General features: G+C 45.6%; 1 protein-coding gene across 1 annotated transcript; it reads left to right on the forward strand.

The window, feature by feature from the left end:
* The first annotated feature begins 3495 nt into the window (after window positions 1-3495).
* On the forward strand, window positions 3496-12472 carry LOC149851663 (butyrophilin subfamily 1 member A1-like). Its single transcript, XM_090030522.1, has 5 exons — window positions 3496-4561; window positions 5299-5646; window positions 8169-8450; window positions 10920-11024; window positions 12242-12472. The coding sequence occupies exons 1-5, from the start codon at window positions 4465-4467 to the stop codon at window positions 12310-12312; spliced, it is 903 nt and encodes a 300-aa protein (XP_089886648.1). The 5' UTR covers window positions 3496-4464; the 3' UTR covers window positions 12313-12472.
* Window positions 12473-12484: the final 12 nt, after the last annotated feature.

Below are 12484 nucleotides of genomic sequence, written 5' to 3' on the forward strand. Positions count from 1 at the left end.
ATTATTCCAGAGAAAAGCATATTCATATTCTTTCATACTCTAGAGAATATGCTCCCAGTGTAAACTAAGGTCTCAGGTGGCAGAACTCAAAAAGCATTTTGCAGCCCATTATTTTTAGGCAAGTCCTATGAGTTCTGGGGCCCTGACTCATGCTTTTAGTAAGACTAGGTGTTAGGAGCCTGCGGGTCCGTGTGGGAGGCATCTCTTCCTCAGCTTCTCGCGCTGAACCCACAGCGGCTTGTAAAGGGTTTGGGCAGAGGACAGGCAGCTCTGTGGGTTGCCCATTATATGTGGGGGGACAGAGATCCAGATGTGCCCCTGGGTATTATATTGTCTGCAACTAAAAGAAGGCAGTTCCTGCACAGCACAAGAAAAAGCTGCTTAAAATTCAAGAGGCTGATACGGTGATTGTTTCCCAGGCTCACCTTAAATGTGCAACGACTCAGGGTACGTGTACACTGTAATTTGCAGGAGAGCATAAAGATACCAGGTCTAGCTGTAAATAAGTTAACCCGAGTACTGGGAATAGTGCAGCCACATCAATGTGCCGATTACTGTGCTACTTGGTTAGCCTGAAGAAACACTGCTTTGGGCTTCAACTGACTTTCACCAATTATTTGTCTGCACTCGGGAGCTGTCACCACTACAGCTGGGAAGACATAGCTGTAGTGATAGCACCCACTAGCGGAGATGGTGGCAACAGAATCTAACTGGTTCAGAGGGGCAGGAGCGTCTGCAGTCAGCATCTCACTTCATTGGGTGCTGTGAGCAGACTACCCAAGGGGGGGCTAGAACCTGAGTCTCCAGCTTCCCTGGAAAGGACTGTAGCCAGTCAGCTGCTGGGGCAAAATCCGAGGGACTCCTCCACCATTTTGTTCATGGTGCATGCACCCAGGGATGCATGTACTTAGATCAGTGTTTCCCAACCAGTGTGCCATGGCACAATGGCGTGCCATCGGAAGTAAACAGGTGTGCTGTGGAATTTTGCCATGGCAATGAGCGACGGTAGGTACGAGGACGGGGAATCCCTTAACAGTTGTGCCATGGAAAAATTGTTATTAATATAAGTGTGCCTTGGGCTGGAAAAGGTTGGGAAATACTGACATAGAGGTCTACATGTGCAGCTTATGCGTCAAGGAATTGAATGTTCACTGTACAGAAGTGCCAAAAATGCTGTTGTGAAGTTTAAGGAACAGCCACTTAAATGATGAGGAAGAAAAGAATCCCATTTGCTTCTTGTGACAAACATATGAGGCTCATTGTCCATCATTTGGTAATGCCCTGTAACACCTTGTCACCTGAGTGACATTTCTAGCCCAGCTGAGGTCATACAGGCTGTGGACAACCAGGCTAGCAGAACACAATTGCTCCAGGGCACAAATGGCTACCGCACTTCTCCAGAGATGATACCATGTAGCTCTACTGAGCATGGCTACACAATTTACCCATATTCAGAGTAGTCATGTATTGGACTTAAATAATATTATTACCGTGATTGTATAATGGAAAAAGTGAAGTAGAGTTGCATTTAGATTCATACTCATAAAACAGACACTTATGTGCCACTTACTTGTCTATGAGGCAAAACAGGATTTTGCCTTATGTACTGTTGTTTTGTGACTCCTATACAAACTGTGAAATGTCATTTTGAGTCAACTTGAGAACAGTATTAGATTAGAGATTGTGATGGGGATGCCTCCTGGAAGCAGGAAAAGCCATGCAGGCACTCCCAAGGTTGAGGGGCCTGATCCTGCGTGAAAAATCCTGGGGCACACAAGGCTGAGACCCCAAACCCAGAGACCTTCTGCCTGAGGTGGCTAGAGGGTGCATGACACTCCAGGCTGCCTGTACGTTTCTGCCATAAAGAAAATAGACATCCACCACAATAAAGCAGCACAAATTGCTGCTACCTTTTTTAGCAACCATATTGTAGTGTGACATAGAGTACAAGTATCTATTTGCTTTGCTTTGTGCCACCACAAAATGTTTATGGCATCACAAAGGCAACAAAAGTTGATGTCTGCATTGCTGTGCAGGATGGACACCTTGCAAAAGCCTGTGCCCAGTTTTACACAGCAGTGGACAGCCTTCTCAAACATATGTGCCTGAAGCCAAGTCAGATGGGTTTCTCTTTTAATTGACTGAAAGTTAAAACACTCAGTGTAGGTCTTATGTTCAGGGGGAGTAATTCCAAAATAACTATTCCCAGTTAACTCTGCATGTCAAAACACCTATTCTGAAATGAGAATATCCACAGAGGACATACTTGGGACCACTCTGGATTTATACTCTTATTCTATATTAATTTCCACTCATTCCATTTTGTCAAAACCACAACTTGCCTTTCCATGGCCAAGCTCAGTAATCAAATATCTCAACAGCTTTTTCTGATGAGTCTTTGTTTTCCATCAGTTATCCCACGAGACTGTCTAACCCTAGGACCCTGGGATAATTGCATCATTGTCTGTAAGTAAAACTCCTTTAGGCTTCTTGAGCTGTTGGAAATAGTGAAGGATTGTGAAACTGTTTGAAACTCTCAGACATTGCAAAACACCATCTCCACACTGCAGAGCATACAGCTTATTATGCAGGACTGATCAACACTGTTCAACACAGATCTTTGAAAACTCCTGGTACTCTGGACTGGAAGAAGGCCAATGTGGTGCCTATCTTCAAGAAAGGGAGGAAAGTGGATCCGGCTAACTATAGGCCCATAAGCCTGACTTCTATCCAGGGGGAGGTCTTAGAAAAGTTTATTAAAGGGCCATCCTTAATGGACTGGCCAACGCCAACATCCTGAGGGATAACCAGCACGGGTTTGTTGCGGGTAGGTCTTGCTCAACCAATCTCATATCCTTCTACGACCAGGTGACTATCACCTGGACAAGGGAGAAGGGATTGATGTCATATATCTTGACTTCAAAAAAGCCTTCAACCTGGTATCCCATGATCACCTCTTAGTGAAACTGACCAGTTGCGGCCTTGGCTCCACCACGATCTGCTGGCTGGGAAATTGGCTCCGTGGTTGGACCCAGAGGGTAGTAATTGATGGCAGTCAGTCGTCATGGTGTCCTGTGACCAGTGGGGTCCCCCAAGGCTCTGTCCTTGGCCCCATATTGTTCAACATCTTCATTAATGATGTGGACATTGGAGTCAGAAGTGGACTGACCAAGTTCACCAATGACACCAAACTTTGGGGCAAACTATCCACACCAAAAGACAGGAGGACGATCCAGGCTGACCTGGACAGGCTCAGCAAATGGGTGGACGAGAACCTGATGGTGTTTAATGCTGAAAAAAGCACGGTTCTCCACCTTGGGAGGAAAAACCTGAAGCATCCTTATGAGCTCGGCAGTGCTATGCTGGCTAGCACTATGGAAGAAAGAGACTTGGGGGTCATCATTGACCACAAGATGAACATGAGCCTGCAATGCGATGCTGCGGCGAGTAAAGCGACCAAAATGCTGGCTTGCATCCATAGATGCTTCTCAAGCAAATCCCGGGACGTCATTCTCCCCTTGTGCTCGGCCTTGGTGAAGCCGCAGCTGGAGTACTGCATCCAGTTTTGGTCTCCAGAATTCAAAAAGGACGTGGAGAAGCTTGAGAGAGTCCAGATAAGAGCCACGCACGTGATCAAAAGTCAGGAAAACAGACCTTAAGACGACAGGCTGAGAGCCATGGGGCACTTCAGCCTGGAAAAGCACAGGCTCAGGGGTGATCTGATGGCCACCTATAAGTTTATCAGGGGTGACCACCAGGATCTGGGGGAACATCTGTTCACCAGAGCGCCCCAAGGGATGACGAGGTCAAACGGTCACAAACTCCTGCAAGACTGTTTCAGGCTGGACATAAGGAAGAATTTCTTTACTGTCCAAGGTCTGAAACAGCCTGCCATCAGAGGTGGTTCAGGCACCTACATTGAACACCTTCAAGAGCAAATTGGACTCAATGATCTTCTGAGGTCCCTTCCAGCCCTAATGTCTATGAAATCTATGAAACACTCCCCACATTTGCCACAGCCACTGGCACAGTACTCTGAAGAGCTTGAAGAGGACAAATCTCATGTTGCCTTGAACAGCTCTATTGGCATGTCACTGTACCTGGACCCCGTGTTTCCTTTTTACCAGTGCACAGTATTATAATTCTGGATTTCATTCATTTAACATGGTCTGAAATGTAATGAAAACTCTTGATGGTCTCCTGACTCAACACATGATTTTTCATTTAGGGGAAAAGGGAGGGAGATATCAGGGATAACCCTGGAATTTCTTTTTCAGCTACTGTTTTAATTCTGCGCTTTCATAAGTTTATTCAAACTAGGGTTGTTCCCCTTGTATACATGTACGTGCTGTCCTCCTGCTATCTCATCCAGTACACAGCGGTGGTAACCAGCGCTCTATGTTCTCCAGGTGAATACTTTTCTGCCGTCCCCTTGTGCTGTTGCATCAAGTTTCAGTGAAGAAGATGCCTTCCTCTTTGTGCCAAATCTCCAGCGTCTCCACATCTCTGCCTGGTTTACTCACGTTCTTCATTACTTTTCATATTTACAAGGTGGAATCAGGTAGGTGTCTGCTCCGTACTAACATGTGCTCTGCTGCTGAAAGGTTTTTTAAATTTTCGATTGACACATTGCACCAATTCTAGTCTTTCCTGGCAAATGGAAAAGAATTTGTGAGAAATTCTAGATGGCATTAACATCATTGTGTAGGAAGAAACAATAACTACATCTAAAATAAAAAGTTTTCCTCTTTCTCTCCAAGCATACAGAAGAATAGCTCTTTCATGTCGCCCAATCATATTTCCATATTTCTGTGTGCTTCGATGTTCCTTGTTCCCACAGTAACATAACATCCTCCTTCTCCTCACTCCACTGGCTTTTCAAAACCAATATTGAGGAGGAAAATTCTCTTTTACGTGACATTTCAATGATTTGATATTTGTATCTAATCCCAAAATGTGATTAAATCATCAAAGCACCCAAATTTTTTCTGGGATACAATGTTCAGAAAATATCCCATTAAAAACGTTGACATTTCTATGACAAAAAAAATATATGTTGTATTTATTCAGGGTATTCTGTCATTTCTCAGACACTTGGCAGATGTTGGGCAGTGAGCTGCAGTTAAAGTTGCTAAGCCGTTTCTAGTTTAAACCTGTGTTTTCAGTTATTTGTCACTTTACCAGTCCAGGCTGAAACTCTGCCAGGTGGTTATCTATTTCATGTTGAATATCTCAGATTTCTCTTTTTACTTTTTTACTTCAGAACTTATTTTGGGGTGTTTTTGGTAAATTTTACAGCCGTGTTTACAGTTGTTGGACCTGATCAGCCAATCACTGCCATTGTGGGGGAAGAGATCGTATTGCCGTGCCGCCTGTCCCCCAACATGAGCGCTAAGGGCATGGAAGTGAGGTGGCTCCGACCTGAGTTTACAAATTTTGTCCATCTGTACCGTGATGGGAGAGATCGGTTTGGAGGACAGATGCCAGAATACAAGACAAGGACAACGTTTTGGAAAGGTGGCCTCACAGATGGAAACGTTTCCTTGACGATTCTCAATATTGGGCCTTCAGATGAAGGGCAATACAAATGCCTTGTTAATGATGATTTTACTTATGAACAAGCTGTAATGGAAGTGAAGGTACCAGGTCAGTGGCTTGTCTCAGTTTATCTGCGTGGTTTTCAGGTTTTTTCTCTTTCAAAATATGCCAACTGCATGGAACATATGTGTGAATTATTTTACAATTAGACACTGTATTTCAATTTTATCCAGCCATTTTCACATTTCAGGCATATTTCAATTTTTGTCTGTATTTAATAATTTTAAGCAATATTTCAAAAGCAGCTAGTTTTTCTTTGCTCTTGATTTCTCAGTGCTTGGGACCTTCTAATTTCACATCCAAGTTATATCCATTTTTTCTTGGACCAACATTAGCTTTTAACCTAAATAGTGCTTTTTCGTTCATCATATTCACTCCCCAGTTTAGTTACAGATAGCAAACATAGCCCTTTTTGCCTCTGTTTTCCTAGGTTGTAAAAGCCCAGATGTTCTCCTAAGATAAACGTTTCTCTTTTCAAATCCCAAACCTCAGTTACAGTCCTAGTTTGCTTCTTTTTCCATTTAATTTGAATCCTGCCAGTCTAGTCAGTCAATTCCCAGGATAAGTTTCTACAACCAGCCCTTCTTAGTAAAACCTTGTAACTATGTGCCTGGGAGAGAGGCAAGATTTGAGCCTATGATTTGGACCTCATTTGCAAGTTTAGACATGGAATTAACATACGCCTACAATGTCCTTAATCACCACCACTCCGTCATGGGGGGCGACCCACTCCCCTTTTCCCTCCAGCCTTTGCCCTGTCTTCATAGATGGCTTTTTCTAATAATCTACCGACTGTTCTCTGATTGCCTTTTGTTCACATGTCATTGTTTCATGGAAACTTCTGAATCTGAAGTGAACCAGTTCTGTTGTGGACTTGGATGATGTCAATTGGTTGGGATTTATGTTCCTTTGAAATGTGCACTTTTGGAAAGGGAGGATTTCTTATCCCCTTCCTTTCACCTAATTTAGAGTTTTCACTGATGTGGCTGCTTTGTTTTCACATCTAAGAGCCTTGAACACAAATATCTATTATAAAACAATATTGAATACATTTAGTAGTCATTACTATAAGATAAAGTAATAATATAATTTCGTAGATATCACAGAGTGTAGGGTCAGAAGAGACCTATCAGATCATTTAGTCTGACCCGCTGCCCTGGGTAGGAAAGGGTGCGGGGGTCAGATGACTCCAGCAGGTGTTTCTCCAATCTCCTCTTAAATACCTCCAAGGAAAGGGATAGCACCACCTCCTTTGGAAACATATTCCATATTTTGGCATCCCTCACTGTGAATAATTTTTTCCTGATGTCTAATCTAAATTTGCTGTCCTGCAATTAGTGGCCATTTTTTCTAGGTACCCCGATGGCCGTCTGCTAAACATTGTATCCCATATTTCCTGCTGCCTAGTCTGATGAGCTTTTAGATGGCCACAAGATCACCTCTCAGCCTTCTCTTGCAGAGGGTGAAGAGATTCAGGTCCCTCACTTGGTTCTGCTGAATCCCTCCTGAAGTGTGGTGCCCAAAACTGGATGCAGTACTCCAGCTGCGGCCTGACCAATGCTACAGAGAGGAGAAGTGTCACCTCCCTAGACCTGTTTGTGATGCACCTACTTATGCAAGAAAGAGTGTGGTTAGCTTTATTTATAAGGGCTGTGCGAAAAGGCACTGTTTTGTTTCACTTGAGTTTCAAGGTTTTGATGGAACAGTGTTTCATTCGAATTTCAGTTCAATTTGAAACAGCTGTTCCATTGTGCTTTGTCAAAACAGTAAGGCTGTTTCGACTCTGTTTCTATGTTTCGGAAGTCAGCCCAGCTGGACTGATACCCTGTCTCCTGACTGATCTTGCGCTAGGGATGAAGCACTATGGTTGAAACATTTTGACTTTTGAAACATTTTGACTAGCCTCATTTTGTTTCAAGGCTGTTTCAGTGCTCTCTGTTTCCCTTCGACCTCAAAATGAGTCAAAACCATGTCTAAACAAAACGGCTGGGGAAATTTCGCACAGTCACATTACTTATTACTTCATTGCATTGGTGACTCGTGCATTTTGGAGTTGACTACGACTCCGAGATCCCTTCCCACTGCTGTGCTACCTGGGATGGCACCTCCCAGGCTATAGGAGTGTTGATGATTCTTCCTCCCTAGGTGCAACACGTGGGACTTGTCTTTGTTAAACTGCATCCTGTTCTGTTCTGCCCACTTCCCCAGCCTGTCCAAATCCACCTGGATTTGCTCCCTGCCCTCTAGTTTGTTTTAACCTCCCCCCATAGTTCAGTGTCATCTGCAAACATGGACAGAGTGCTTTCTATTCCCTCATCCAAGCCACTAATGAAGATCTTGAACAGTACGGGTTCCAGACTCTGTCCTGGAACCAGATAAAGTATATAATGATATATATGGATTACCTGCTTTAAGCCCTTCTGCTGTGTTTAATCTGATCTGCTTCAGCTTCATTTGCTTTCTTTCCTTTGTCTGATGTCATGTCTGCAAAGGTTCATTCTGTGGTTAGCTTTTGGACTTCTGCTAAATTGACTCACAGATTTAAGAAATATACTTTCTTTCTTTTCTAGCTTTAGGCTTTACTCCTATAATCGCTGTGGAGGATTACCAGAAGGGAGGGATCCGCATGACGTGTCGATCAGCTGAGTGGTACCCAGAGCCCCAGGTGCTGTGGAGAAATGCCCAGGGGCATCATATACCATCGCTTTCTGAAATCAAATCCCCAAAGGTGAATGGCCTGTTTGAAACAGAAATTTCTGTTGTCATAAAAAGACATTCAAACCAGAACTTGTCCTGTTGGATCAGGAACAGCCTCCTTGACCAGGAGAAGGAATCAGCAATTCATATATCAGGTCAGTTTCCACCCAAACCCGACAGTGAACCACCTCCCCGGAAACCAAGTGAAACATGAAGCAAACACACACATGGCTAGCATTTCCACGGGGTCATGATAGAAATCCATTGAACTGTGTGTTTGCATGTATCTGAACCTGGATTTTATCTACCTCGAACTGAAATTTTACCTTAAAGAAACTGGCAGATGCAGTCACTCAAAATATCATCGAGTCCAGCTCCGTGCCCCAGGGGCAGGAAGTCACCAGGGATCACAGGATCCCAGCAAGATAAACATCCATGTGTCTCTTGAAGGTGTTCAAAGTAGGTGCTTGTGCCACCTCCGGCACCAGTCTATTCCAGACCTTGGGGGCTTGGACAGTAAAGAAGTTCTTCCTTATGTCCAGCCGGAAATGGTCATGGAGGAGTTTGTGAACATTTGACCTTGTCATCCCTTGGGGCGCTCTGGTGATTCCCACTGATCCTGGTGAGACCCCTGTGAAACCTGTAGGTGGCCACCAGATCCCCCCGAGCCTGCGCTTTTCCAGGCTGAAGAGTCTCATAGCTCTTAGCCTCTCATCATACGGTCAGGAAAAGAGACCTTCGCCCCCCCGCCCAGTTCAGGTTTGACTCGACCCTCCCCTCAGCCCCCACTCCTGCTTCAGGTCCGAACCCACTCCCCAGCTACCCCACTTCAGGTCCAGCGCCACCCCACCCAGTACGGATCTGACCCTGGCCTCCCCCGCCCCTTTTCGGGTATGAGCCAGCTTTCCCCTCCCCGCTTTGGGTCTGACCCTTTCCCACCCCCACTTCGGTTCTGACTCCACATGCCCCCGCCCCTCTGTTTGGGTTTAACTGCGCTCCGCCCTGCCTTCCCCCTCTGCTTTGGGTCCAACCCTGCCTCTCCACCCTCCCCGCTGCTTCGGGTTCTGATCTTGATCCCCACCCAGCCTTTCCACTGGTTCTCATCTGAACCCGCTCCCCCACTCCCTTCCCCTCACTAAGGCTCCTGCTTCACGACCCCCATTCAACCCAGCGCTGCTTCTCCCCCCAGTTCGGGTATCACCCCACCTCCCCCGCTCCACCTGTTTGGGTCCTATTCTGCCCTGCTTCGGTTCTGCCCCCACCACCCATAAACCCCTCATTTGGCTCTGACACCTCCCTCCCCACTTTGCATAGTACCACGCTCCCCACCTCCACCCTGGTTTGGGTCTGAAACGTCTCCCTGCACCTTCCGCAACACTGAGGGTCCTACCCCGCCCCCCCAGTTAAGGTCTGACCTCACCCCTCCTCCTTTCCGGTTTGGATCCAACCCTGTCCCCCCTGCTTTAGGTCCACCCCCTGGTCAGTTCAGGTCCGACCCCATTTCCCACACCTCCCCCGCAGTTCAGGTTCAACCCTACCCCCTCCCCTCCCTTTGGTTCTGATCCTGCTCCACCCTTCCACCCCACTTCAGGTCTGACACCACTCCCCCCGGTTCGGGTCTGATCCCAGCACCCCACTCCCCCCGACTTTAGGTCTGAACTCATTCCTCACTTCCCACCTCCCCCGCTTCAGGTGTGATCCACCCCCCTGGTAGGGCTCAACCTGCCCCCCGAACCCCACTTTCAGGTCTAATCCCACTTCCCCCCGCTTTGGTTCTGACCAATCTTTCCCCCATTCTCCCCACTTCTGCTCCAACTCTGCTCCCTCCCCCCAGTTTTGGTCTGACCGCCCCTCCGACCCCTGGTTCTGTCCAACCCCACCCCCTTCCCCCACACTATTCGCATCTGATCCACCTCCCTTACGCCGGATCAGATCTGACCTCACTTTGCCCCTCCTCCCCACTTCATGTCCAAACCCACACACCCCCTGCCACCATTTGGGTCCCACCCTGGCTTTTCTGAATGGAGGACCCCTTAGCATATAGTTCTGTAAGTTTGATTTTTTTGGCTTTTATTCACTGTTTAGATGCATAATAGTGCTTATCCTAGACCTTCCTCCTGAGCATGCTTAGTATACTGTGCTATGGCTGTGAAGATACTGGAGTATTTATATAATTCCACATAGATCCCAAAGCTTTTCTCAGAAAAAAATGACCTATGGCTGGCAGTTGTGTGATGATAGAGAACATGGAGGAGGATTTAAAGTATTTCTGGATTTTGTTTCTAGCATATTCACATAAAGATTGATCCTCTTCCATTACAGGTAGAAAAACTATCCAAACACAGCATAATTGCCAAAAATTGCAGTTATATGGCTAAATAATTTCCACTTAGCCATGTACGGGTGAGTTAGCATGTTTCCTGTTTATTCATGATAAATCACTATGGAAAGTCAGGTTATTAAAGCATATTTCTGATTTTTTGCAACTCTAGGAGTTGCTGCTCTCATTCATGTCTCAGGCAACTCCTGAGAGGAACTATTAATGGATGGCCTTGGAATAAATGCATTTAATTTTTTTTCACCAATAAGAAACTAAAGCAAGCCCTGGGCTTTTTGTTTTTCAGTTCTCTTCTTTCCCCGTGTGAATCCCTGGATGGTGGCACTGAGCGTGATCCTAGTGGTTGTGTTAAGTTTCACAATCCTGAATGTATATCTCTTCAAAATAAAAGGTAAATACAGGGTGGGGGGAATATATAGTATAGTTAGTGAATAATTTTATTCTAATAAATCAAAGCATGTATGAATAAGATTTTACTGCAGACAAGCAAACGGAGGCCAGTAGGCGCTGTGCCACCACACCAAACCTCCAGCACAGCAAAGTGCAGTTGGCAGGGGGTGTTGCTTGTCTGTGGGTGGAGGGAATCAGGGGCTAAAAAAAGCCTACTCCCCACAGCCCCCAATGGACACTTACCCCTCCCATCTGATCCAGTGGCCATTTTTAACTCTAACTGCCCCCTAACTTTCCCAAATGTCTATACATACCATTAAGGAAAAGTGGAGCTGTTATTCTGTTAAAACTTCTATAAATTTCTGTCCTTGAAATAGGGATATGCCTTCTGACACACATCTCCACACCCATATGGTTAGCCAAACACTACAGAATATTTAATGTCATGCCCCCAGTAATCTATGTAAGTAAACAGCTGCTCAGCACCACTGGGGTGGGTGGGGGCTACTTTTCCACTGCTCTCTTCTGGTTTCGGAAGCAAATGAGCTTTTCTAGACCTTGAGAAAACTCAAGAATCTCAAGTCTTTAGACTCTAGCACCTGACCTACCAGCGCTCCAGAGATGCCCATTGTTTAGAGACCAGTGGGTACTAGATCCCGTCCTGAAACCACTAGAGGGATTTATGTATCACCAGAACATCTCCCCACACAGCTACATGGAAAAGTACAATACCATCCCCAGACACAAGTACTACTTGGAGCTTGCCCCTTCTACCCTGGAGCTCTTGAGCACAGGCTTCATCCATCTTAGGCTGTCAGACCAGTCATGCTACCATACAGGCCACCTCAGCAAACTTCGACCCACTTTTCTCTTAGAGCATCAAAACTCCTAAAAATTTCATGATTTTAGAAGGCAGTGGACATGCACGCAAACTTGATTCACCGCGGTCCCATATATTCAAATTCTTAAAAAGCAGATCAAAGCAAGTTAGCACAGTTGAAGTAAATATAAAAGACTTTCCCACTTCTCTCGCCCATGCACACCAACGAGGATAGGCAGAAAAGAGTCACAGTTCTCAGCAACTGGACCCTGGATACTACTGGCGGTATGCGGATAAGCACAACAGAGAGGTTGTCGCACAAAGCACAAAGTGCCAGGCTTAAACTTATGAAATTGTAGTGAAGCATTTAATCAATGTATCTTTTTTTTTCAATCCAGGAAGCCTTCAACGAGTACTTGGTAAGTTTTTTCTGTGTCCAACACAGCTTTTTCCATGGTATTCAGTGTAGCTAGAGCTAGCTGTTAGATTCATAGATTCATAGATTCATAGATGCTAGGGTCGGAAGGGACCTCAATAGATCATCGAGTCCGACCCCCTGCATAAGCAGGAAAGAGTGCTGGGCCTACATTACCCCAGCTAGATACACATCCAACCTTCTCTTGAATACCCCCAGGGTAGGG

Source organism: Crocodylus siamensis, unplaced genomic scaffold, assembly GCF_052110815.1.
Source record: "Crocodylus siamensis isolate JL-2025a unplaced genomic scaffold, ASM5211081v1 HiC_scaffold_559, whole genome shotgun sequence".
In the NCBI taxonomy this organism is placed as follows: domain Eukaryota; kingdom Metazoa; phylum Chordata; order Crocodylia; family Crocodylidae; genus Crocodylus; species Crocodylus siamensis.